A 27,783-nucleotide genomic window follows, 5' to 3' on the forward strand; every position below is an offset into this window, starting at 1 on the left:
GAGACCCCAGCTACCTGCAGAGTGTGGGAGCCAAACAGTACCCAAGACACTCTAGACTCTGAAATCGCACTACAGACCTGCCTCAGGGGTCCCTGCCGGGAGGGCAGCAGACAGTTGGGCACCAGCTCCTGATACTCAGCTTCCTGGACAATCACATTACATTTTTCCCGTGGAGGGAGGAATGTCTCTGGCCTGCCTGGGCCCAGCCATTCCGAGGAATGTGCAGGGAAGGAAACATAGACAGGCCTGAGCAAAGCAGTCACCTGCTAGGTGAGAACAGCTCCTCGTTCTGGGACATAGCTTTCCTCTTGGACTGTTTATCCTGGAGTTTATGATAGTCTGTGGGGGTTCCAGGCTGTCCTGGGAGGCCCGGGGGAGGAGGAAGAATATCTGTCCCTGTAGTGTCCAGGCAGACCTTCCCTGGGCCAGGCCTGGGCTGTGGCATCTCCAGCTCCAGCTCTCTGATGCAGGCAAGGTTTGTTTTCCCTCTTGGGGAGACTCTGTGGGAGCTACTGAGACTGGAAGTACCTCCAAATAGAAGGTCCCTGCCACTCTGCAGTTCTTGCACCTAGGCCTGACATCTTGGTAGACTGGAACAGCCATTTCCTCTCATCCCCCATGTAATCCTGGAGTCCCTGTGAGCGTTAATTCCCTCTACTTACACACCACCCGGGATGGGGAGATCACCACCCTTGGGCAGTCTTTCCTTTCCCTGGATGGCGTTTCTTCAAGCAGTTTCTAAAGCCACCCTTTCAAAAGGGCATCTAAACCTCCCCTTAACTGAGCTATCACAGGCTGAAGGGGTCCTCACGGGAGGCCACACACCTCTCCCTTAGCCCAACTCCATCTCCGGTCTCTGGAAGTGTACAGGGAAGAAGTGGTGCTCTACTCAGCAAGGAGGGTAGACTGTGAATGTGTTCAGAAAAGAGTGGGGGCCCGTGTGTGGATGTGTAGATTCAGAGGAGGATGGGTATGAACAGCCTCTGCTCCCTTCTGCCCTGGGTTCCCCTCCCCAGGACCGCAGGAATGGTCGGGTCTGTGCTGCCCCATACCCTAGCCTGGCCCTACCCTTGCAGCTGTTCCAGCCCAGCTGTCCACGCCCAGCTGCTTGTAGATGGCTCCCAGCATCCTATAGGACCTGCCTGGCCTTGGGGAAGAGAGGGAGGCCAACTTCCTGCCTCTCCCAAATCCTCTAGTTCCCAGGGAGTTGGGGGGTTTTGCTGTGGAGAGGTATGGTGCCTCATACTGGCTTCTGTCACTTCAGAAGTGCCGCTTATGTTATGTAGGGAGACCGTCGTGGACACTAGGAAACAACCTGAGTATCCCAGGGTAGATTACCAACCATTTTCTCCATGGACTAGGGGTTTCAGTGCAGCAGCATGGGAATTTTTGAATGATTTTCCTGGGGCCTGACTTGTAACCAACCCCTGCTACCAGATTCTAAAAATGCTACCTACATGTGAATTTTCAGAAAGAATGCAGAACCCCCAAATATGAATAAGTACTGATTAATAGTAGATTCCCATGAGACATGTAAGATTGTGTGTTTTTGTGTTTGGAGCAAATGTTGTTTTGCAGAGGTTATGCAGAACCCTCTCCCTGGCACAAACACAGTTTGGCCACAAAGCACACACAGGAAGTAGCTGTTTGAGGTGATGTTAGTTGCTGTGGGGCTATGAGAGTAAGAGTCTATGGCTGGCATTTGTGTTGCTCTGCGTTTTGGGGATATTTTGTGACATATATTTATCCCCTTTGTTGAGAAGCCAAGACCCTTCCAGCCTCAGCATCCGGGAATCCCCAGCCTTGGTCCTAGAAAGGCGCACCAAGCTGAGGAGCTAGCCGGGGGTCTCACTCTGGTCTGTCAGTCACTTACTAGTTTCTTGGCCTTGTGACTTCTGCTAGTGTCTCCCCAGGTGAGTCCTAGAGCCTGGTGTATGGAGGTGAAGCCTTCTCTGCCCTGTATAGTGACATCTCTCTGGACCAGAGGACTCACACTTTTTAGCTGTGTGACTTTGGGCTAGGCATCCAACCTCTCTGATCCTCAGCATCACGTAAAGCAGGCACAGTGATAGCTGCTCCTTTGTGAGTGGGTTGAGCTGACTGGGTCTGGGGATGATGGCGCTGGCTCTCTGCCCTGCTGTGCCCTCCTCCACTGGTCTCTAGTCTGCCTCCATCACCTGTTCCCCTTCCCTTTCTCTCCAGGGAGCTCCAGAAGCTGCAGGATGGGGGCAGCCTGCATCAAAGTCACCAAGTACTTCCTCTTCCTCTTCAACTTGCTGTTCTTTGTAAGTATGTGACTCCCAGGGTATCCAGCCCTCTCAAGCCCTGGACTCTGGCCAGGCATTAGGTGGGATGTGGCTTGTGGGTCCCAGGACACTGTCCCTAAGAGAATTGGTGATGGTGAGATGGAGTGACCTCTGCCTGACTGAGGGTGGACACATCCTCTACCTCTAAGGCGGAGTGGCAGAAGAAAGCCCCCCAATATCTCTGGCTGGTTGCTCTCCTCCCCTACCCCTCACCTGATTCCCATTACAGCTCCAGTTAAGCAGTCTCCCAACACCCCATCTTGAACTCCCAGAGGCCACAGGGGACATCCTTTCCCCCCCCCCCCCCCCCCCCCATAGACCCACTGCACCCCCCACCACAGGCCCGCTCAAATGTGAGCTCCGTAGCACATCTGGAGCTGGTTTTCCTGGGGCCCTGGGCTTCCCCTCTGGCCTGGAACCAACAGTCCTGCCTTGGTGTTGCCAGACCCATGATGTGTACATGTGTGCGTGAGTGGATGCATGTAGGTGTGTGCTTGTGTGTGTGTGTGTGTGTGTGTGTGTGTGTGTGTGTGTGTGTGTGCTTCTGTGTGGTGGGAGTGTGAGCAACCTGAAGGGATTTCCATGGCCTCAGAGTGCTACTGAGGCTTTGGCTTCTCCATACTGGTTTATCCTAAATAGTTGTAGGACACAGATCATATACATCAGGTACTTGCCACAGCCAGGTTTTATGTTTTATAATGTCTAGAGTCTTACCTTTGAGAGGCAAAGGATAAGCCCCTGCCTGCTTGTGTTGGAGTTTTTCTGAAATATAAATGAGTTACTTATAGGGGGAAATTTCATGTTGTAAGTACAAAGATTATGGAAACTTTGGAATATTCACAAAGAATTATTCTAAATTCCCCTTCAAAACTTTATCCCAGTACATGGTACTTACAGGAATGTCCCTAGTACACATTCATACATGTATGCACACACAGGTGGGCTGTCCTGGCATGTTCCACTGTAGGTTCCAATAGGTCCAGCTGCTCCCTCCCTCTAGGCCTCAGGCCCTGCAATGAGGGTATTGTCCCAGAACCCACCTGTGCTGGGCACACAGAGCATGGGTGCTGCCCTTCCCAGCCTGGCAGGTGGATCCCTCCCAGCTGGCTCCTAGGGAACAAGCGCACAGGAAGACAGAGCAGTTGCTCTTATGGACACCAGGCTCCTGGGCCAAGGTCCAGGTGAGAGGGACTACAGGGTATGGCCAGCATGGTACTGCTGTATATCAGGCCTTGGAAACTAGAAAAAGGCGTCAGGGTCCATGCTGGGTGAGGTTTTCAGTATGTGGGGTAAAGCACATAGGTATTCTTTCTCTTTTTTGCCTTCTATACAGTTTGGGAGAGACAGTGAAAAAGGTCCTTAAGCTTGTAGAAAATGAGAGAAGGCTGGATGGCTTGGCCTGGGTCTCTCCTCTGTGCTTCTCTAGGCTGACTCATGAACCAGAGGCCAGAGTTGGCTTGACAGGTATTAATGGCCTGTGTATCGGCCTAGGTACTTATCTCGCCAGGCAGGAGAAGGAGGCAGAGAGAGCGTTTATGCATTCCTTCCCATCACTCCTCTAGCACAGGGCCACAGATGCTGAATTTGTGACTTCCACCCATGACAGTTCAGAATATCTCCAAAATGCTGTATCCTTCCTGAGCATGTGCAGACCACTCCCGCTCACTATTCCCTAGATTTGCAATATGCCCACTGTGTGTATAGCATTTCCTATGAGTGTCAAGTATTACAGGCCATCTAGAGGTGATTTAGAGTATAGGGGTGAGGCTGGGGTTGCTGCTTGGTTGGTAGAGTACTAGGTACTAACCATAAAGGACCAGGCCAAAAGAAAAGGGAAGGTCAGCCAGATGTGGTCACATGTGGCTGGGGAGAGAGGGTCCCTTATTGAGTCAAAAGCTTAGTTTCTGCTGTGCTGCCTTGCTAGCATGATCTGCCTGTCACTGCTACGCATACAGGAGTTACAGCGTACATTCACAGCATGCACAGATTTTTATGTGGGTGCTGGGGATTTGAACTCAGGTCCTCACAGAGCAAGCTCACCTACCCACTGAACCATCTTCCCAACCCCTCAGGAGGTTTTTCTAGTAAGAGAATAAAGAAAGTAATAAACTAAATCTCATTTTAAGAAATCAGAGGATTTTTATTTATCTTATTGAATGATACAAAAACAAGCTCTGACTTGATGTATATTCATATAGAGGTTTTCTAGAATATTCACTCAATAGATGGTCAGATCTAGATGAGCAGCTGTGGTCACTATGTGGCGCATGCTATATTAGGATGGGGTTCTAGTTTGCTTTATGATGAACACTATGACCAAAAGCAGTGTAGGAGGGGAAAGGGTTATTTCACCTTACACTTCAAGGTCACAGTCCATCATTGAGGGAATTCGGGGCACAAACTCAAGGCAAGAATCTGAAACAGAAATCACAGAGAAATGCTGCTTGCTGGCTCACTCACAGGATCATGCTCAGCTAGCTTTCTTATACACTGCCTGGGGAATGGTGCTGCCCACAGTGGGCAGAACTCTCCTGCATCAGTTAATGACCAAGCCCCACATATGTGTTCACGGGCCAGTTTGATCTAAGCAATTCCTCCAGTGGGACTTTCCTTTCAGGTGACTCTAGGCTGTGTCAAGTTGACAGTACTGACTAGGACAGATGTCCAGACTTCACTCAAAATCCATTTCTTCCTTTACACTTAGAAATATCTTCTTTAAGTTGTTTGAGGTAGACTCACTGGAAGGCCATGGTGCCCAAGGTTGGCCCACCTCCCTTCCAGTCAGGTTGGGTATTCAGGGCTCCTGTACATAGAACTTTGAGGGTGCTGATTGGCAGCCTGGGGAGCCAGGCAGGACCAACTGACATGAAGTGAACTCGGAGAACTTTTCAAATACTTTGGTAGAAACATCTGGTGTGTGGGTTACAGCAAATCAGGGTGGAGGCTCTCTGTTGTAGGCTTCTGATGCTATCTGATGACATTCTTAGTGTTTGGATTGGTGGAAGTTAGTGTTTATATGTTCCAAAGAGATTTCCCTAAAAGTCACAAGGATGGTAGATTATACACAAGGTGTGTAACAAATGGCTATTTAGAGGACTAAAAAACAAAATAATTTACTCTCAACCTGTAACATTCCAACTCTCCACAACCACAGTCTTATTCCTTAATTAAATTTAAAGCACTTGAACTTGGTGTGCCTTTTTTTTTTTTTTTCTGCAAACTTCAGTATATGGGAAGAAGGGTACTGTTGGGATGTGTGTATGTGTGTGTGTGTGTGTGTGTGTGTGTGTGTGTGTCCCCGCTCATGTGTATGACAGAGGGCATACCCTGGAAGTAACACCTGTGTATTCTTGTACTCCTCCCCTCCCCTGCCCTCCCTTGTTTGGGCCTCGGGGGCAGCTTTCTGACCTACCTGTTCTGGGCTTCCACTGACTGCCCCTTTGCTTACAGATCCTGGGTGCTGTGATCCTGGGTTTTGGAGTGTGGATCCTCGCAGACAAGAACAGCTTCATTTCTGTCCTGCGTAAGACACCCCCTGCCCCACAGACAGCCTGCCCTAGAGGGGAGGGACATATGTCTGCAGCTGCCCTCAGGGACGTGGCCAGCTCCTGTTGCTGACTGTTGCACAGGGGCCCTTGCCAGGGTCCAGGACAAATTCCTGCTCACAGACAAAGCCACCATTGTCTACAGATCCTTGGGTGACTGGGCTGGGGGTGGAGGAACTCATTCTCCTCACCCTCAGAAAAGCCTCTCACATCCTTTGTCCCTGTGTTTGACTGCGCAGTGAAATGTAGGCTGTAGTTGTGTCCTACTTCAGAGGGCCGGAGGAAAGAGCCAGGAATGGCAGACAGTCAGGTGCATATAGGTTCCTAGTCCCAATAGCCCTGCTCTGTTCCCACCGGAGGAGTGAAGGAACAGAGCCCTTAGGACACTGACTGAAGTTCACACAACTCCTGATGGTGATTTGTAAGACCCAACCCCACGAGCTCTGGTCTTGAATGCAGCCCAGGATGGGGGTGAGTCTCCATGCAAGGCTCCTTCCGTTCTTCAGAAGTAGAGGTGACCAGCATGGGTTGCCTAACCTCCTGCCTCCTCCTCCCTTAGGAGGCCCTCATGACTGGCTGTGTTGGCCTGTCCCCGTTCTGGGTGGAGAAGGGTGGAGCGTGCCAGGAGCACTCTGTGCCAGCCATTCCCCAGTGAGTGGCAGGCCCTGGCCCTCTTCACTTTCAGCAGCTGTCTCAAGCAGCTGGATTGGACTCTGGCCAGTCTGACAGCTGATTGACCTAAATGAGACCAAACCTGGCTGGGACATAGAGAGGAGGGTCTACACCTGTTGCCTAGGTTCCCAGGGCCGGGCCTTGCCCCAGGAGGTAGAAAGCAGGGATGGCCCTGCTGTGAGCTGTCAGTGTCTGGGTTAGGGTTGGGTGGGGTTTCTGTGCCCACCCCCATACTCCAATGCCCACCCCCAGGGACAAGCTCTCCTTAGATCTGGTCTGGCTTGATGAGTCCATTCCACACCCAGCAGGCACTGTGCCAGGGTGCAAAGTCTGCAGGCCACCTTATCCATGCCTGCAATTCTGCCCTGTGTGATCAAGCCTTAAAGGCTTCTGACTGCCCACAACTCTGTAAATTCCAGACCCAGGTGGCACCCATCACACACCCACCTACTACTGTTCTGTGTTCACAACAGCCTCTAGGGGTTCAAAGGCAGCTAGGGCCCAGAAACAATGATCTGTGAGGCTAGGGCAGGTGGACTGCTGTGCTATCTAGGCCAGCATAGGCTATAGGGTGAAACTTATTTCAAAAAATACAAAATAAAACCACCAAAAATCAAAGTCAAAATACAGATAAAAGAAATGCTGATCTCGGAGCCCAGGCACTTGGGGAAACAGAGGCTGGTAGAGGCTCTACTTACAAGAGAGTGTCAAAATGGGACCCAGGGCTCCTGATTTCCTGTATGACATAGCTGTCCCTTACCTAGACACCCCCTTGCTGTGAATCCCTGGTACTGGGCTCCACTCTCCTCCATGGTCCCCTTTTACAGAGGAAAAAATCCTAAGCACAAGGAGGAGGGGATAACCTGCCTGAGGGCACACAGATAGACAGAAAGGGAGTGGAGATGGCAGCCGTGCCCCGGCCCTTGCACCATGTGACTGCCGTGTCCCTCAAGGTGGGCTCTTCAGAAGAGAAAGCAGGCAGGCATGGTTAAGAGGGAACCCTGGATGTGGGGGGTGGGGGAGGACAGGGGGCAGGGGGAGGGTGTCAGTCATCACAGATCTGCTGTGTGGTCCTCGGCAGGTTTCTTTACCTCTCTGCGCTGCTTCACCTACACAGCCCCCCTGACAGCAGTACACCCTGTGAGACTGTGAGACCTTAGAGTCTCATTTCTTGTGCAAGTCTCCACACTGGAGAGTTAGAGGCAGGGGGAACAGAAGCTCAAGACTGTCCTCAGCTCAAGGAAGTTTGAGGCCAGCCTGAGCTAGTGAGACCCTGTCTCCAACAGGCACAGCAGAAAGGATCTCATTTCTTTGTGAAGGCTTTAGGACCGCTTGGAGTGGTTGTGTAATATGGCTTAATCCTTATGACCCTGAGGCACAGCACAAAGTCTCATTTTCCAGAGGAGGAAGGAGGAAGTGGTTTGCCGCCGGTTGTGGTTTGCCGCTGGTTGTGGTGTGCTGGCAGACTGGTCACCCGAACGGGTGCTGCCCAGGCCCTTCAGTCTGTATGGCCTGCTCTCTCCCACCCTGGTTGCCTGCTGGCTGAGTCAGACACACTCTCCCGCTGTACACAGGGCAGGGGCTACCCTAGGACAGACACTTGTCAGGCTGTTCAGATTCAGGCAGACAGAGACTGAGTCAGGACAGCAGGTCTTGGCATCTCACAGGGCCAGCTCCCTGTTCCGTAGCTTTCCTCAGCCTCAGGGAAGCTCCTAGAGAGACCTGGGTGTGAATTCTACCTCCCCAAACAGTGCTGGCTGGTGCAAAGGGCTTTAGTTCAAGGGCCTTACTCAGGGCTGCATGAGCTGGTGCATGGCACCCTTCTTGTCCCAGCCAGCCCGTCCCCTGGAGCCCAGACTGGGGAGCTGCTGGCCTCTCCCCATCTCTGTGACCCCAGAAAGTGAGGCCAGTGTGAGGAGCTCAACTCCAGGGGTTCCCACTCACCTCAGGAGACTTTCCCAAGCTTCTTGGAGATTCTGAGTGGAGCTGCAAAGAAGCTTCCCCAGGACCGTAGCAGCAAGGAGGACAGGCCCGGCTTTTCCTGAGTTCTGGAATATTACCTAAGGTCATAAGGCCTTCTGCTATCTACCCTCCAGCTGCATCTATTTCCAAGGACATTGCCCACTCCATCCCACCCTGCAGCCAGCACCTTGTTGAGCAAGCAGTGAGAATGACCAAGTAGGTCTCTGTCACCCCTGCAGGAGGGTGTGAGTTGGCCCTGGCTGTGCCTCACCCCTAGAGGACCACATGAAGGATTTCTTCCCTCCAGCAGAGTTTGACCCCAGGGCCCTGTATGAATCTGGGTCTCAGAGGTTCCTCTAGCCAGGCATGGTGGCATGGCAGTGCTCAGAGGCAGAATAATCAGGAGTTTAAGCCTAGTCAGTAGCAAGACCTTGCTCAAAATAGAAAACAAACCAAACAAAAAGAATTCCCCTGTTGTGCTAGGCATGGTGGCACCCCTTTAATCCCAGCAGAGGCAGGCGGATCTCTGTGAGTTTGAGGCCAGCCTGGTCGACATGGTGAGTTCCAGGACAGCCAGGGTTGCACAGAGAGACTCCATCTCAAAATAAGACACAGAAAGAGTTGTTACTTCTACCCTCCATTACTCGACCACAGCCCCACCTTCCCTTGTGAGGTCGGCCCAGCTCCCCAGTGCCACTCCCTGGTAGGTCCCCATTTTCCCATAGGCACAGCCTTCCCAGACATGCCGAACTCCCCTCCCTCCCTCACCTCTGCACCTCCTTTGGCTTCTGTTACCTACAAAGCATGCCAGACTGCTGCACCCGTTAACATCTTCCCACCCTCCAGCCTCTCCCTGCACCATGGTCCCGGCCAGCATGGGCACCTGCAGGTCTTCAGGGCCCTCCACAGAACCTCTGTGGTGTCTGCTTCGTGACCCACATGCTCCTTCAAAAGTCAGGCCTGCCATGCGGGGCCTCCCAGGAAATACAACCCCCGGCCCCACCCTTCTGCTTTCAGAGTCTCTGGATTCAGGGAAAATCAGATGTGAGGTGTAGAGAACAATAAGGAAGAAAAATAGGCTGGATGAGAGCGGAATGCAGCTGTACCCAGGACCAGGAGAGGGTGGAAACATGGCTGCCCCCACCCCAGTTCCCAAGAGTCAGGCAGTAGTCCGGGCCTCAGGCTGCCTTTGCCCTGCGGCTCATGGCTCACTGGGTGGATGCCTTTCTCTTTCAGAAACCTCGTCCAGCTCACTGCAGGTTGGAGCCTATGTCTTCATTGGTGTGGGCGCCATCACCATGCTCATGGGGCTCCTGGGCTGCATTGGTGCTGTCAATGAGGTCCGCTGCCTGCTGGGGCTGGTGAGTCGAGGCCCTGGGGCCCAGATCTCCAGGTGGGGAGTTCTTCCTGGGATGGGGACAGACATCCCTGGGCCATAGCTAACTCTGTACCTCTTTGTCCCCAGTACTTTGCCTTCCTCCTGCTGATCCTCATTGCACAGGTGACCGTAGGGGTCCTCTTCTACTTCAATGCGGGCAAGGTGAGCACCCTCCTTTGCACTTCCAGTGGGTGAGGTCCCATGAGGCACACACCTCGGGTATGGGGCAGACAGGAAGCCACTCAGTTGCCACAGAGTCCTAGACAGCCCCCTGCACAAGGACACTGCCCCCCTCTAGGTGGCCAAGGCTGTGAGAGCGGCCAGGCAGAATTGTCTCCCCTACTGGAGGCCAGGGTTGGCCTTGGCAGCGCCTCTGCCCCTAGGAGGCCCCTTGGTGGCATCTGTGATCGAATGTGGGACAGCAGAGGGAGGGCCAGAGCCTGTGATGGAATCTCAGATTGCTGTGTGGCCTTAGACTAGCCGCTTCCCTCTCTGTACCCATCTTACCGGCAGCAAACAAGGACTGATGCAGTGAGGCTCTGAGGACTCCACCGTGCAGAGCTGGGTGAGCGGCTGACACAGGCAGACCATTTTGTCAGGAAAGCACTTTAGTCTGTGTCAAACGCTACCACTCTGCCACAGAAGAGGCTGGGGAGGAGTCTGTTAATGCAGACATTAGTCCTTTGTAAGCAAAGAAATGTTTAGCTCTCCGGATGGAAAGTCAGACTTACTGTAACTTAAGCCCACAGGACATTCACTGCTGTCTTCTCCAAAAGTCTCATTTAGAAGCTCAGAGACTGGTCAGCCTCCCCCAAGGTGGATGTTCTGGGGCATGAAACCTCATGGTCACAAGGTGGCTGCCACAGCACCAGGCACAGCATTTGTCCTGCTGTGACCAGAAGAAGAGAGGGCAATGCCAGCCAAGGCCATCGCTTTTCTCAGCTGGCTTCCCTGCACTGGGTCGCAAAGCCACCTGAGAAACCTTTCAGACTGGCTGTTGGGAATCATGACTGCCCAGTGCTCAGGTCTGGGCACCTGCTGTGTGTACTGGCACCATCTAGAAGCTTCCATGTTGACAGATGGAGAAACAAATGTTTTTTTTTATTGAGACAGGGTCTCACTATGCAGACCAGGCTGGCCCAGAACTCAGCGATCCGTCTGCCTCTGCCTCCTGAGTGCTAGTATTAAATATGTGCACCACCATGTCTGGAGAAGTGGGTGCTGAGGGAAAACATTGGTCATAGTCACCCAGCCCCCAGCATCTCTGTGCTGGGTCCACACAGGCCACAGACCAAGCCCAGTGGTGACCCTGTTATGCCTGTGCTGTCACTTGTCACCAGCCAGGTCATGTGAGAGGCTGGGTCATACCCAGGCCTCCATCCTGCCAGTGGAGAAACTGGGGAGGCTCAGGCGCTCTGACTCCCTTCAGAGGCCCCACTGGGGCCCAACTGAGCCCTGGGGCCTCCCTTCCTTCCTGCTGTGCTGTCTGGGGCAAGGGTTTCTTATGTGGTCATAGGTCCCTCGTGGGAGCTGAGAACATTGGCTCAACATTCAGTTTTGCAGAACAGAGAAGGAGCCTGGTGCTCTACACACATAAGTTTGTCGTTTGGTCATTTCTTAAAACTGTGCAGGAGATCAGAGAGGGAGGAATCTCATTTTCAGATGTGGGAGCTGAAGCATAGAGAAGTTAAACAACTTAGCCATGTTCACACAGCTAGTGAGCAGCAGAGACAGGATGGGAATTCAGGCCCTCTGATGTCAGTGGTCATGCTGATAAAATATTCATCACAGTGGTTCCTTACCTTAGACTGCTTTGGTTTATAATTCACTCCCAGCCTGTTCATCAAGTAAGCTGGGCATAGGGCTCCCAGAGTGAGTATATAGCTCCCAGAGTGGGCATAGGATTCCCAGCATGGGTATAGGGCTCCCATCATGGGCATAGGGCTCCCAGAGTGGGCACAGGGCTCCCAGAGTGGGCATAGGGTTCCCAGAGTGGGCACAGGGCTCCCAGAGTGGGCATAGGGTTCCCAGCATGGGTATAGGGCTCCCAGCATGGGCATAGGGTTCCCAGAGTGGGCATAGGGTTCCCAGTGTGGGTAGAGGGTTCCCAGTGTGGGCATAGGGTTCCCAGTGTGGGTATAGGGTTCCCAGTGTGGGTATAGGGCTCCCAGTGTGGGTATAGGGCTCCCAGCGTGGACATAGGGTTCCCAGTGTGGGCATAGGGCAGCTGCAGTCAAAATGAGAGAGAAGAGAGCCTGTGCCAAGAAGCAGAGCTGCTGTTGCTGAACCTGGACAGCTGAGGGTTGGCCTGAGCCCTGAGCCTCCAGGGGGCCAAAGTGAAAGAGGAAATGGTGGAGTTACTAGATGAAAAGAAGCTCACTTGGGTGTCAGGCAGGAAACCTTGGTTAGGGGAGGGAAACTCCTTACCCAGCAGGGGGTAGGGTCAGGTACTCATTTGTCCTTTGTGTAGCTTTTCTGGGACCCAGTCAGGGTACACTGCAATGCAGTTAGGTTGGAAGCTGGTGGCCTCTGCAGGGGGTCTGAGCCACCCCCACCCTCACCCCTAGTGGAGCCACCATCTCGTGGTGATGACAGCAGCACCCTCTGGGTGGCCATCAACCCCTTGCCAGGGGCCAAGCTTGAACATAACCTGTTTTAAATTTACAAACCTTTCCCATCCAAGAAACAGAGACAAGGTGACTTTGGCCATAGTCACACACTCAGCAGCCTCAGAATGACTTCCCCTGGGTCCTTCTGCCTGTCGACCCCCATCTGTGGTGGAAACCCAGGAACCCACCTCCAGCTGCCTCCAGTCCTGGATCAGGGCTGGTCAAGGAGTCAGGCCTTGGCTCTTTCCAGTGCTGCATGCCCCACAGCTCTTCCTCTGCCACCTGGCCACCTCAGGCTTCACACCTCACTCCTTCCTCCATAGAACGGGGATCTTCTGGGCTGGAGAGGCTCTGCCCCTGCACCCCTGAGTTGGAAGGAGCATAATTTCCGCTCTAGGCACATTGTTAATCACAGCAGGAGACTAAACATCCCTTGGTGATGTTTATTCCTGCAGACAGGCACAGCTGGGGAGGTGGGGCAGGGTTTCTCAGGACAGAGGAAGAGGCCTTCTAGAAGATGGGCTGGCCTCTCCTCAAGGGCCCATCAGAGCCTGGTTCTGAGACCCCAGGCAGGAAGTCCCCCAATCTCTTTCTGCCTCAGCTTCCTCTTCTGTGGAATGGTGCTTCAGGCCACTCTCCCTTGGGTCCCTGTCAGGTATGTCCTCTGAGACAGCATCTGCAGCCACTCATGGCAGTGGGGTCCACGAGCAGGACACCAGGGCCCCTGTGCCCCATAGCTGATGTCCCTGAGGAAGTCAGTGGATACAATTGTGCTAATGCCTCAGGCCCTTCTGGGCTATGACATGTCACCAACACTTTCTGGTTGTTTTGTTTTGAAACTGGGTTTCATAGACTCCAGGCTGGCCTTGGAGTTACTTTGCCACCAAGGATAGCTTTGAACTTGTGATACTTCTTTGTGCCCCACCCCTCCCAAGTGCTAGGAGTACACACACACACACACACACACACACACCTGTGTTATTCACTCTGGGGATGAGACCCAGGGCTTTGTGTATACCAGGAGCCACCAAGCCACACCCCCAGCCTTTCCAGTCCCTCTATAAAATGTGAATGTGTCTAGGGCTCCTCCGAGTGCTGTGTGGACAGTGGTGAAGGTAGAGAGTGCACAGTCCCAGGGCCCTTGGCTGGCCAGTTGACATCATGGCATCACTGACTGGAGACTTTGCTGGGCCTGGTGAGGGCTTATGGGTAGCAAGTGCACCCACTGTAACAGTCAATGTTATGATAGGCCAGGCTGAGTGAGCAAGACTCATTCAAGAGTGAAGTCACAGGGACCTAAGGTGCAGTGGCCACCCATTGGCTGCTGGCTGCTGTGTATTCACCCAGCCAGTGTTGGGAGCAGGGCCCAGGCCTGGCATTCAGGGGGCCTGCTCCTTGGCAGGCTCTGATGCTGATTGCTGTGTGGCTTGGGTGAAATTACACACACCATCTGAGCTGTGTAGATATCTAGGCCTGCCGATCCTCCCTAGGGCAGTAGAGAGTGAGAGGGCCAGGGAAGAAATGGGGTCTTCCTACTTTCCTATGACGGCCACATGATAGCATCCCATTAACATGCACAGAGGTGTTAAGAACCCAGACTGGGGTTGAGTGCAGGGCCCGCAGCTAGAACTGCAGGAGAAAGGGTCCCTGTGGCGGTGGGGTGTGGCCAGATTGTTCCAGGGAAGGTGGTAGGCCAGTTGGATCCCTCCCGGCTCCAGGAAGCCTGAGGTCATGAGTGTGCTCAAGCCGTGACAGAGGTGGTGGGCCAGGTCTGCAGAGACAAAACCTTCTCTGTGAACAGTCTGCTCTTGTAGGAGGGAGAGTTCCAGTCACAGGACAGGTGACCTTGGCTTCCCAGCTGTGAAGGGAGAAGGCAGCTGGCTGTTGGTTGCCCAGGGTTGCAGAGACATGGGTGGAATCTCTCAAGTGATCCCTGAGACCTGGAGTCTGACTCTGAACTAGGAGGGACCCAGGCTCTCTGTCAGCTTATGGTGGCCGGGGTGTGACACACCCCTACAGACTGTGGATTGCACTCGGGTGGTCAATAGAGGTGACATATCCTGTCTCATGGCCCAAGTGGAGGCCCTCATTCCTAGCAGGCCCTCAAAAGGAGCACCAGGCAGCATCTTCAGTGGACCCTGCGAGCAGTGCTGGGCTGCTCCAACACATTAGAGAAGACTATGCAGTGTCCCACAGAACCTGGAGAATGACTATGGGAAGGAGGGCAGAGGGTACCAGTGATCTTTGTAAAGGACTTAAGTGGTCCTGTGTAGTCAAAGCTAGGACTTAAGGGGACCAGTGCCAGTGAGACAGGGGGAGACTAATAAGTGTGGTGAGCTGCTCGCACTGAGAAACTCCCAACCATGCTTCTGTAGGGTACTGTACTCTCCATGACAGGAAGTGTTTAAGCAGAGGGCAGGAAGGTGTGGGAAGGAGTCTTGAGTTGGGTGCTGGGCTTGAAGGTCATTCACCATTCAGACTCAGAAGCAGCATTCTACCTGGAAAAATAGCAGCGTAGCCTTGGCAGTTTTTGTGGGTGGGTTGGGGTGGGTGGTGTGTCCATGTGTCCAGGTGGAGGCCTCTGGGATCACAGGAGCTGCATAGATCTGGGTTACAGAATCTGCCGCAGGCTGGCTGTGTGACCCAGGAGGGTTGGGGGTCTCTTTAGGAGGAACAGTTTGACAAGTTGGGGAGGATGGTGGGGTTGACACCATCCCAGGGACTGAGAGGACAAGGGACTCTTAATCAGCTATGAGTCTCCAAAGCTGTGACAGCTCTCAGCCCTCCCCCTGAGGTGGCTTGTCCCCCAGGGAGCCTCTCAACACACTCCACTAACACAAGAAACCCACACACATGTCTGTACAGCACCAAGTGACAGCCGGAGTCTCCAAACCCAACTGTGTCAGCCACATCCTGGACTACAGGATGCTGAGTGATCGCCATGGAAATTACCCACCCTGGTGGAAATTACCCAGGGCCTCTATCACCTTCTGGTATCTGTGACAGTTGTGGAGGAGATAGGGAAGTCCAGCTGTCATGGCAACCATACCGGGAAAATACAGAGCCCTGTGGCCACAAAAGGAGGCCTACTACAAGGGAAGGATGTGGAAGTGGTTGGGAGGTGGGCTTTCGATGCCTGGGGATTATCTGCTTACCAGGGACTAGAAGTCAGGCCCAGATGGTCAGGCTAGTCAGACCCAAAACCTGCAGGCAGGCAGAAAGCCCAGCTGTGCGGAGCACAGACCACAGGGGCTTCTGTGGCATGTGGCTGAATGCTGAGGGAGCTTTGTGGATGACAGGAAATCTGGATTCAGGGAGAAGCCAAGTCCACCTCCTAACTTCAGTGCCTGCCCATGGTCATGTGACGTGGCTAAATTCACACACCTCTCTGATCCTGTGATGAGGGAACAACAGCAAGAATGGCTGGGCCACAGGCCTGGTGGGAGGGTCAGGAGATATGTTCTGTAAGTCAAGCCACTGTTGACTATGGATTGGAAAGATTCGCAAACTGTAGAATTCCATGATGCTTTTTCTTGGCTTTCTCCTTCTTTCCCTGTTGTTGGTCGGTTTATCTTTTGAGTCGGGCTCTCATGTAGTCTAGGCTGGTCTCAAAGTGGCTACCACATAGCCAAAGATGACCTTGAACGTCTCACCCCCCTCCTTCCGTCTGCGGAGTTCTGGAGTGCTGGGATTACAGGTGTGCCCAGTTTATGCCATGCTGGAGATTGACCCCAGGTTGACCTAGGCAAGTTCTGTACTAACGGAGCCCCAGCCCAGCCTGCGAGGCTTTTGGAAGATGGTGCTAGGAGCTTTCCTGAGAGGATGTTGAGAGCATCGCACTGGTTCCCTGGGTGGAGGAGGGAAGAAGCGAGCAGCCCAGCTGCTGGCACAGCTGGAGGAGGGGAGCATCCTGGGCACAGCACTAAAGCCTCCCCTTGGGAGGCTGGGGGAAGAGCACACGAAATGCTGATACCGGGAAGAAGGGCAAGTGTGTGGCCTCCCTCTCCACAGCGATCTTTCTGGGTCCCTCACTGGCAAGTGGGTTCCCCACTGTGTCAGGGAAGCCAGCAGGAACTCCTGGGTGGTTCTTGAGGCCACGTCCCCATCCTTGCAGATCTCACCTTGCTCTGGGGCTAGCTGCAGATCTTTTGCACCACAGCAAGCCCCAGAGTGAGACCTGAAAGGTCTCCATCTGCATAGCTGGTAGTTAGTGAGAAGCTGTGAGACCATGGCCTGTGACCTCTGACGCCCTCCTCTGCCTTACATCCTAGGCTTCCTCACACCTACTATAGGAGTCCCCAGCGCGGGGGTGGGTGGGTGGGGGAGAACCACTAGTCAGGATATGGACTGTGAGGTAGGTCCTAGGGAAGGGCCAGACACCCCACCCCTCTAACAGACAGGAGGACCTCAGCCTCGTGTGGCCCTGCTGGCTGTAGGGAGGAGAGCCGAGTCAAGGGGCTGAGACTGAAGTGGGCTTCCAGTTGAGGTTCCTCAGCTGCCTGCCCTGCAGTCTCAGAACTTTCCGGAGAAACTGCAGCCCAACCCACAAAAGCAAGGAATAGGACATAGGACATGCTCAGCCTCTCTGAAGACCAACCATGGGAAAAGTGTATTTATTATCTCTGTCCATACACCTAGCTCCACTCCAGCTGTTGGGGACTCTAGCCAGTACCCAGAGCCAGCTCATCTCCCCACAGTTGAGGAAAGAGACCCTAAGCCCAAAGAGATGAGCTGGTGGCGCCAACACGTAACCCTGCAGGACAAGGAGGGCAGGGCAGGGCAACAGAGGCAGAGGAAACCTGCATCCCGTAGAGCATCTCCAAGGCCTTGCTGAGGCGATGAAGTTTGACAGGGGAGCCAGCCATGTTCATATACAAGGGAACAGCATTCTAGGCAGAGGGAACAGCATAAAGGCAGCAAGAGGCCTTCTGTAGTGGAGCACAGCAGTAAAGGGCAGGAAACCAGGGCTGGGAAGACCTGGGCAAAAGCTGTGGGACCCTGTAAGTCACTGAGGGGACAGTGACATGTCTCCTGAAAGTTGTGGAAGGCCACAGGAGGCTTTTCCTGCATGGACAGGAAAGATTAATGGTTAAGAAGGGATAGACCCCAGGCAAATGAGGTCAGCACTGACCAAGTGGGCACTAGGAATTAGCAGGAAGGTGGTTGAAATGCTCTGGAGCCATGAGTGTGGCCTGGGATGGCTGTGGTGGAGGAGGTGGTATGTGTCGGCCTGTGCAGCCGTGAGGCTCAGGTTCCAGTCCATCCCTGACCCTCAAATCCCTCTACAGCTGAAGCAGGAGGTGGGTAGCATGGTGATGGACATCATTAAGAACTACAAGGTCAATGCCAGCAGCAGCCGTGAGGAGAGCCTGCAGGAGGCATGGGACTACGTGCAGGCGCAGGTGAGGAGGGCTGGTGGGGCACACATCTGCAGTCTGATGTCTGCACAGTGAGGTGTGTGGTTGTGTTTCCCGTGGGGACGGGACGTAAGTGCTCCTGGCCCCCAAAGCACAACCTTGGCTACAGCTCCTGGGACTTGCTCACATTGCTGACTCTTGTTTGTTGGGCCTGGAAAGGTGGTCCCTTCCTGGTGTCACGGAATAATCGAGGCCTGCCTTTGTCTGCTTAGTGGGACAGAGACTGTGGCACCCACCCCTGGGGGCTCCAGCCTCTTTGTCAGACTCCTGACAGCTGGGGAGACAGGAGTTCATCTCCCCTGTGCGTGCTTGGAGCGCCCCCTTCTGGCTGCTGCAGATCTGAGTTTGAGTGCACAAGATGGCCCAGAGGGTGTCAGAATGGATACTAGTCCCTCCCATTTGATCCCCAAAGGGACTCATGGATAGCAGCAGCTTGAGCTTCCTTCCATCCCAGAAAGACTTTCTGCCTTCTGGATGAGAGCATTTTGTGCTTTAAAACAGCAGAATTGATCCTGTTTCCTTTTTCACTTTGGTGACTAGGATGCTCAGTGCCAGATTTCAGCAGCTGATGCTGAGCACTGAGAGGTAACCCTGGCCTTGACTGTCACTGGGCTCTCTGGACCTGTGCACATTGTCTGCCTCACCCCATAGGGACCTTAGTTCCTTTTCTCCATTTGTGGGACCCTCAGCTCATCTTGAAGTGGCAGAAGTGGGATTTGAACCCAGCCCCTGGCCGCGGACCCCCATGCTCAGCCTTTACCACCTGCCAAGCTTCACACCCCACACACCTTGCCTGGCACTTGAACTCACCTCCTCCACTCTGTATGCATATGCTAATTGTGTCTCCTTTGGGGCTCGCTGCTGAGTTGGTAGTCTGCGCTACCTCTCAAAAGCCTCTTCAAGTCCCTCGTGACACACAGGACCTAAGTTCAGCCCACACTCTACACCACCCCTGGAGGTCCAGAAGTGGCCAATCCGAGTCTCGCCCAGGATGTGGGCTGCTGGGGATGAGCTGAGTGGCAGATCACAGCCTGTCCCGACTCTGCACAGGTGGAGTGCTGTGGCTGGGCCAGCTTCAACAACTGGACAGAGAACTTGAAGATCAATGAGTCTACGGAGACCCTTTACCCCTGCTCCTGCGAGGTCACGGGGGAAGAGGACAATCGGCGCATTGTGAAGAAGGGCTTCTGCGAGGTCCAGGGCAACAGCACCCAGGGCGAAAACATCCCAGAAGAGTGGCCTGTGTACCAGGAGGTGTGTTGGGGCAGGCCTGGACCAGACACTCCCGCCCTGAGAGGGTGGGTGTTCCACAACCATTAGGCCTGCCTGGGCTGTCACGTCCCTCCTTAGTCCCCTCGCTGTTTGCTCATGCCGTCCTCTATGAGCATCAGGAGACGGGGAGCCCTGGGCAGGCCCCCTGCTGCGGGGCGTGGCGGCTGACGTGGAGTCTTCCCACAGGGGTGCATGAAGAAGGTGCAAGAATGGCTGCAGGAGAATCTGGGCATCCTCCTGGGCGTCTGTGTTGGCGTTGCTGTAATTGAGGTCTGTCCTCTCTCCCTCAACCTTCCTCTGGGCTTTGTTTCACATATCCTCTTCCCTGTTGTCTCTGCACTGACCTCCTGCGGGGTGAGTGAGTGGTCCATGGGTGTCTAGAGGTGCCCTAACCTTAGCCCATCTAGCTGTGTGAGATCAGACAGGGCACTGCCCCTCTCTGGGCCTCCTCTAGCAGCCTGCTCGTCAGATGGTTGTGACTGGAGCCCAGGGTTGAGCTGGATGGTAGGGTTCTGGGACCGGGGCCGGCCATCCTGACTTTGATCTGTCCTTTACAGCTGCTGGGGTTGCTCCTGTCCATCTGTCTGTGCCGGCACGTTCATTCTGAAGACTACAGCAAGGTCCCCAAGTACTGAGGCTGCTGACGTCCCCTCTGTCCTGTGTCTCTCCACCCTCAGCCTCCGATGGCTCTTCCCCCATGGCCTGTGAGCCGCCCACCTCTAAGGCCTCTGGCTCATCCTGAACAGGCCGTATCAGGGACTTTCTGGGGCCTGGACCCTTCTCCCTGCCTCTCTGCTGCCAGTTTGGAGCCCTGGCTGTTCTGTGGCTCTCACTTACCTGTCTGGGACCTATTAACAGCTTGAAATGGCTCCCAGTGTTACTGTACAGAATGGCTGGGTCCCCACCCTGAAGTCATATTATATTGTATTAAATACCAGGGAAGGTGGGTGTAGCACCCATGGCTGCCCAGGGACAGGCCACAGGAAAGGTTAGTGCCTCCCCCCCATTATGACACTTTCTTTGTGGGTTTTTCATGTTTCTGTGGGAGACAGAAAGAGTAGGCAGTCTTTCCCCACACCTGACAGCTCCCACCCCCAGTCTCCAGCAGCTCAGCTCAGCAGGGGTTGGGGGGAACTGTCCCAGGCAGCCACTAGTGAGCTCTTCCATGATGAGGGACTTGACTGCTTAGGGGCATGGGTCCCTCAGGTATGGCACAGGACAATTCAGCTCTTTGGACTAGGAGGAGCTGGACTGGTGTTTCTAGGCAGCTGTTCCTGTCCCCTGGGCTAAGGGTAGTTGAGGCTGTGCCTTGCAGGGTGGGGGAGGGGCCTCCATATGCTCCGCTCTGAAATCAACTATTAAAGGAGGGTTTGTAACAATATAGCCTGAAGAGGTGCTGTCCTGAATTATGGGGTGGGAGGGACATGGGGGTGACTTGAGGGAGCCTGCTTCTTCCTCCTCAGAGACTTGGGTCCACGTGTTTGGAAGTGGGCTGTAGAGGGCCATGCAGCCACAGCACAGTGTGGCCTCTTTCTGGAGCATCGAGTTTCTCTTAAGACTTACAGAAGGAAAGTTCATAATAAGTAAAGCAAGTAGGATGTGCAACTCCGGGCCTTTTGGGATGGACTGTCCTCACAGCCCCAGCATACATAGCCTGGACAAAGTCAGAGCCAAATGACATGGTGAGGAAGCACACACACACAGGAGCAGATGGAAGGTGGGAGGGATGGCCAGGTGGGCACTTCTCCCACTCACCTGTGGGGTCCCCCCCGCCCCAGAAGAGGGGACCCTTGTCTCCAAGTGAGGGGCTCTCTGGGCTGTGCAGGTGGATGCTTCTGTGGGATCCACCAGAGGGCGCTGCTGCCCCATTTTGGGAGCCCAGGGAACCAACTCCTGTTAACTGCTGGCACCTGGCCTGCCCCAAGTCTGGGATTCTCTTAGCCAGTGGGGACACGTAGGACACTGCAGACTCCAGGGCTGAAGAGTGTGGGAGCTACAGAGCTGGAGGGGACAAGGAATCTGCATTCCTTTTTTTTTTTTTTTTTTTTTGAGACAAGGTTTCTCTGGGTAGCTTTGGTGCTTGTCCTGGATCTTGCTCTGTAGATCAAGTTGGCCTCGAACTCACAGAGATCCATCTGGCTCAGCCTCCCCAGTACTGGGATTAAAGGCGTGTGTCACCACTGCCTGGCTGGAACCTGCATTCTTGCAAACCAGGAAGTGATTCTGCATTGAGTTGACTTGACTTAGAGTAACAGGGTCTGGGGAGACTGAGCCAGGGTGAGTCAAAGAGAAAGGAGTGGGCAGAAAGGACTCGGCTAGGGAGCCTGGTGCTGGGACGGAAGAGGGTCAGGAGACTGTCTGTGGTCAGAGTCCATCTGTGTAAACTCTCCGCCACACCCACCGTGGCACCCTATACCAGGCTAGGGCCTCAGGAAGTCTGAGTTCCCTGGGAACTTCAACCTCTAGAACTACCTTCCCCCGCTTTTTTCTTTTTAAAGTCAGGCTTAGCAGGGCAGTGTGGGACCCTTGCTGAAACCTGGGTTGAGCACTTGCCATGTTCTAGGGATAGGGTTTCTGAGTAATGGTGACTCAGCTTTTCCCATTATAACCTTTCTTGCCCCACAAAGTGACATATTAAAACATAAAGCTGGGCATAGTGAGACACCTTTAATCCCAGGACTCAGGAGGCAGAGGCAGGAGAATCTCTGTGAGTTAGAAGCCAGCCTGGTCTGTATAGCAAGTTCCAAGACAGCCAGGACTACATAATAAGGCCCTGTCTCCAAAATAAACAAACAAACAAAACCATAAAACATGGCAAAAAAAAAAATCTTTTTTTTTTTTTTAAATCTAGGAAGTGTGGGCTGGGTGAAATAATCAGCCCAGTGGCCCATAGGCAGCAAATGCATATCCAGACCTCTCTACACAGCTACATCCTCAGCAGACATCAGCAATCAATCACAGATCTCATTTTCTCAGCCTAGGTGCTCTCTGGACATACTTAATGACCCACATGACTCATTGTGGCCTTAGATTGCTCGACTCAGCACTGTCAGTCAATCTCTTGGACTTCAGAGTGAAAACAGTCACCATTCTTAAGCTCTCAGGGTTGTATCAAACCATAAGTCATTCTGCTTCAGAGCTGCTAGGTAGACAGCTAAAAGGGGAAAGCTTTGTCAGCTTCAAAGCTACTGCTTCCTGTCCCTGTTCTTAGTGCTAGGAAGGTGCGACTCTCTGGACTCGAGAACTCAGGGCTACTCCATGCCCTTCCCCAACCCTTGACAACTTTCCTGTCATTGGGCCGAAAAACCCACCTGTTGTGTGCCCAGCTGTGTGCTCCCCACTAACAGTGGGCACAGAAGCTGCGCTGTTTGCCAACAACGACCAGGAAAGGCCAGGGGCTTATGCAATGGGGTCCCAATTTTACTCAGCAGTTAGTACTGATGTAGCATGTGCTGGGAGCCCTGTTTCACAGACACTGAAGAGCCTGAGGTGGATAAGCTCAGTGTACTGCCCTAGCTGGGGTAGGCAGTGTAGGGAGAGGGTTGCTGGCTTTGCTGCATGGTGGAGTTATGTCAAGGACACCTAGCCTTGGTCCTTGTAACAGCCGAAAGAAGGCTAGTTGTGAGGTGGCTGGGGTCTGTCTCCTGCTCACAGGCCGTTCTGTGAGAGCACGCTGGGCAAGATGGGACTTGAAGCTAAGCTGGTTTAGTCCTGAGCTAGTCAGTTATCTGCATGAGATATGGAGAAGTGAGGGTCAAGCTGGCCTCAGACCCATGTGGGGCCTGGAAAGGGTTTGATCATTTAGAGGTCTCATCAGTAGGCCTCAGGGAGGTTGGAGGAAGCCCGTCCCCTCTCTGAGGAAGAGCCACTGTGCTGTGACAGGAGTAGCTAACTGAACTCGGGAGGCTACAGGACCCTGGGCAGGGTTCTTGGGGTCTCCCTTTCCCCCCTTGAAGTGTTGGGTTGATTTAGCACGGTGCTGTGAATCCCTCAGCAAGGCGCCTGACACTTGGCAACCTCAGTGTCCCAGGCTGAGCAGACCTGTCCAGTCTGGAGGTAAGATGTAGGAATGCTAGAGTCTGTGGGGGTGATGGAGGGTGGCTGCCAGGAGGGCAGAGAGTTCTTCCCTGCAGCTCTGCCTGTGGGGAGGAGTGAGTTCTAAGTAGGGTCTTTTCTAGGGGTTCCCTTAGTCCCCTGAGGTTGGAGTCAGTACACAGGGTGGGTCTCTTGCTCCCAGCCTGAGTATAGGAGAAGCTGAGTGTAAGTACTGAGACTGTCTAGGGAGCCGAGACACCCCCACCACCACCACCACTCTTCCCCCTCCCCCCCCAGGAGTAGCAGCTGTCAGGGAACTGAGAGCAAGTATAGATTATGGTCAACTCCACACAGAAAACACTCAAGAACATGCCATAGTCACAGGGTAGGAGTACAGCTCAGACTGACAGCTCTGACCTGTCCACTCTGCCTAAAGGAGAGCACCAGAGTCAGAACTGGACCCACACTTCTGGTTTCAAAGGCCACCTGGGGCCTGTGCCGATCGCTGTCCAGGGAAAGAGCCAGATGTCCAGGAAACGCCCTGGTGCCTGGATGCTCCAGGGCCACATGTCCTCCATACACTCTGCTCTAAACTCTGAGGGAATGACGGGAACTAGGAAGAGGCTGCCATCAGTGACTAGAGCAGGCCCCAGACAGACATCGGGTTTGCCCCACCCACCTCGGCCTACTGTGTCCTACTGGGAGGAAATGTGGGTTCCACTGGGAAAACCCCAAGCTGTGTCATACTGTCAAGCTGAGTCTCTTGTGGGCACTGTGACCTCTCATTGCAATCCTACCCCACCCCAGTTCATCTTTCCCTTTCTTCTATGTCTGTTATGCCCTGTCAGGAGGGACTTGGTCTTGGCCCCCTAAACTCTGAGGTGCACCCCCATCCTTGGACATAGGGTGTTGTCTCTCCAGACCCTCTCCCTGGGCTGCTGAGCTCTCCCATCTCCTATAAGGCCTTCCGTGGACAACAGCGCCTACTCCAGGCTGCTGTTCCTCCTGCCATGGTCCAGACTAGGGACATGCTGGGCAGCAGATTGGTACATGGACATGTTGGGCAGGAGGAAGGGTACCCTTGGTAGTGCCCAGCAGTAGCTGGGTCAGGCAGGACTGTGCCTTCCAGCCCCTGGGGAAGCCAATGGTAGTGCACTAGGGTGATGACAGGGTAGATGCTGACTGATTGGAGGGAAGTCAGGCCGGGATTAGATCCTGTGTATGGGTTGAAGGGAGATGCAGAGGCTGAGACGGGCAGGTTGGGGAATTTCAGTGGCCAGTACAGAGTTATTTTAGTTTGACTGTCTGGCATGCCGGAGTTGTTATAAATGTCAGGCAGGGTGTGTCCATGCACACATGACCCACCTGGGTGCCAGACCCTTGAAACCCCCAAGGACTCAGTTTCTTCCCAACTAGAGGGACAGTGGGAGAGCCTTTCCAAAGTGGAGTACTCCAGTTACTTATCAGTTCCCAGGCTGATCCTTGTTTGGAGGTCCTTCAGGCAGTCACTTCCATTGAGTGATGACAGAAAGGTGTGTGTGGGACAGAGACCTTGGGTCATCCAGTCACCAGGGCATCCTCCTGGCTAGGGCTGGTACTCCTTCCTGCCTTGGGAGGAATGTCTCACTATTCTTTGGGGTTTTCCAAACCTGTGGACTAAGGTAAATCCATTCATCCCATGAGTGCTTACTGGACACTAATGGAATTTACAATCTCTTAAGAACATTGCCATGCGGCTAGCAAGATGGCTTAGCATGTAAATGCTGTTGCTGAACAACGATGCCATCCTTTGTTTGATCCCTGGGAACTCACACAAAAGTAGAAAGAATCAACTCCATATAGTTGTCCTCTAGCCTCACATATACCACCGTGTATGTATGCCCTCACACACTGACAATAAATTTTACATGAAAAAACCCACAGGAGCTGGAGAGATGGCTCAGTGGTTAAGAGCACTGGATGCTCACCCAGGTGTCCATGGTCTATGCTGCTGCCAGAAGTCATGTTGATGTCCATGTCCAGTGATGCTGCAAAGTACCATGGTGGTGTCTGTGGTCCATACTACTGCCAAGGGCTCCGTTGGAGTCCATTGGCCTACTGCAGCTAGGAGCTGTGTTAGTGTCTGTGACCTGTGTTACCACCAAAGGTCATGTGGATGTCCATGTGCCACCTGAAGCCATGTTGAGATCCGTGAGTCATGCTGCCGCCAGGGGCCATTTGATGTGAGTGGCCACCTGAGGCCATGATGATGTCCTTGGCCTGTGCTGCCACAGAGGGCTATGATGGTGTCCATGGCCTGCGCTGTGGCAGAGGTCTGTGCTGATGTCTGTGATCTATATTGGCACAGGAGACCATGCTGAGGTCATGGCATGTTCTGAGACCAGAGACCATGTGGAAGTCCATGCTCCTGCTGACTGTAAAAGGCAAGGACACTACTTTTGCAGGGACATCAATGACTGCAGACTCACAGTTGAGAAAGACGGGTATAGAAAGCTTCCATGACAACCCCTACCCCACCCCACCCCTCAAAAAGTAACAGCCTAGACAGAAAGCCATTGAAGAGAACTCTTAAAAATTGTGATAAGGATGCTGAAGTGTACCTCTCCACAATTGATGGCTTCTGGAGGGGGGTGGGGTGGGGGATAGGAGGTGGGGAGCGGGAGACTCAATTTTCTTTAAGGGACTGGCCACTGGGAGTTTGACCGTGCTTCAGTGAGTCAACACAAATTGGACTTGTGTTTGTTTGGTTTTTTGTTTGTTTGTTTGGTTTGGTTGGTTTTTTTGTTCTTTTTTGGTGGTTGGGTCACAGGTTTGGGAGGCAGACCTGGGAGGACTGGGAAGTGAGTGTGATCAGGATGCATGAGATAAAATTCCCCAATAATCAATAAAAAATATTTTGTTGGGGTAAAAAAAAAGCACTGACTGCCCGCCCTTCTAGAGGGCCCAGGTATTGTCTCCAGCATTCACATGATACCTCACAGCTGTCTGTAATTCCAGTCTCAAGGGATCCAGTGCCACCTCCTGGCCTCTGAGGGCATTGCACACAAATGGTCCAGAGACATACATGCAGGCATGACACTTGGACACACAAAACAGTAAAACAACAGCACTGTAAATGAGGCTGGGGCTGCAAAGTGTTTGCCTAGCAGATGTAAGGTGCTGGGCTCCATCCCCAACACTCCACACAATACAAGAACACAGAAGCAAAGAGCCCAACCCCCAGCCCACATGGCCCTGTACTGACCCACATAAGGATCCTTACATGCACACCTGGACATGCACATATGCACAAGTCCCAAGCCTGTGTTGTGACAGGTACGCGTGCACTCACACACACAGGAACAAAGATACACCTCAGCATTCGACTGCCAACTGCTGTGAGCACAGGCTAAGCCAAGTGCACCATAGGACACTCCAGGCCATCCTGGGGAAGGAAGTAGAAGAATGGGGAGTAGCCAAAGCAGGAAAGCGGGGGAGTACTAGTCACACTACCCCCCAAACCCCCGTGGAAAGCAAGTCAGTCAGGTCAAAGGAACCCCCGTTCCCAGGGCTCACAGGATAAGCAGCTTCATTTTGCTTTGGTCTTAAGAAAAACAGCTGTAACCCAGCGCAACTCGGGGAACACAGGAGGTCCCACAAATGCTTCCCAAGCAACCCTGGTGCAGCTTCCCAAGAACTCCACAGCGACTCAGCACCAACAGCGCACCATCTCCTGCAAGTGGCCCTCCCGTGAGTGAACAAGGTCTATGAGGAGAAGACGGGGCCGTGGACCTTTAGGAGAGTAACCACTGGTCCCAGAGGCAGGGCAGTCTAATGGGACAGAGCCTTCCCCCTCATGTTACCTCGGGTGCCTCTGGCAAAAGCCTCTGTCTGGGAGCAGGATAACCCTTTCTGCAGGATACTGGGAGAGACAAGAACAGCCGAGGCCCATGAGCAGGATGGACAGAAGGTGGGGACTGGAGGAGCCACAATTTAGTATGCTATAGCAGCATGCCCGCTGCCACAGCTAAACTGACTCCTGGGGCCTGTGATTCAGGGTCAACGTCCTTTTCATCAGGCCTCAAGGTCATCAGAAATTGGAGATCTCATTTAGAGAAAGAGAAGCTGGGCCTTTTCTGAGGAGGCACACCTTGGAAAAAGCCAGCTCTTTATCCATGAATTCATGCAGTACCTATTACCACGTGCCTACTTGTGCCCAGCCTGGAAGAGCCAGGGCTCACCGAGCAGAGCTGGGTCCATTCGGCTGCAGAACTTACAGTCCAGTGGGGCCAGGGACACCAAGAACGAATACAAATACAAACGGGGGAATGCCCCTGTGTCACAACAGAGACGGCAGGCAGGCAGCATTGGGAAGTCAGCCTCTGTCTTTTCATCACAGTAAGTGCACATGGTAAATGAAAGACTAGCTGCTGACACCTGACTGCCACATGGCCTGGGGCATTTCAGGCTACTACTCTATCAGGATGGGGAGGGGGGGGTCAAGAGTGGGCACAGGAACCAATCAAGATGTGAATGCAAATGAGACACTTCCTACTCCTGCCCGCAGTGCCCAGCTCCCATTTCCCAGTGGGCTCCTGTGCACCTGGC

The 27,783-nt window shown here is 53.5% G+C and overlaps 1 protein-coding gene across 1 annotated transcript in view; it reads left to right on the forward strand.

The window, feature by feature from the left end:
* The window catches only part of Cd82 (CD82 molecule), a 45,272-nt gene extending 24,728 nt beyond the window's left edge, over nt 1-20,544 (forward strand). The window contains exons 3-10 of the mRNA XM_036186432.1: nt 2,203-2,285; nt 5,757-5,829; nt 9,722-9,846; nt 9,951-10,025; nt 17,761-17,874; nt 18,940-19,143; nt 19,348-19,431; nt 19,719-20,544. Coding sequence (XP_036042325.1) covers nt 2,223-2,285; nt 5,757-5,829; nt 9,722-9,846; nt 9,951-10,025; nt 17,761-17,874; nt 18,940-19,143; nt 19,348-19,431; nt 19,719-19,796 — 816 coding nt within the window. The 5' untranslated portion in view covers nt 2,203-2,222 and the 3' untranslated portion in view covers nt 19,797-20,544. The remainder of the gene's footprint in view (nt 1-2,202; nt 2,286-5,756; nt 5,830-9,721; nt 9,847-9,950; nt 10,026-17,760; nt 17,875-18,939; nt 19,144-19,347; nt 19,432-19,718) is intronic.
* Nucleotides 20,545-27,783: the final 7,239 nt, after the last annotated feature.

The sequence above is a fragment of the Onychomys torridus genome, chromosome 4 (genome assembly GCF_903995425.1).
Source record: "Onychomys torridus chromosome 4, mOncTor1.1, whole genome shotgun sequence".
NCBI classification, from domain to species: domain Eukaryota; kingdom Metazoa; phylum Chordata; class Mammalia; order Rodentia; family Cricetidae; genus Onychomys; species Onychomys torridus.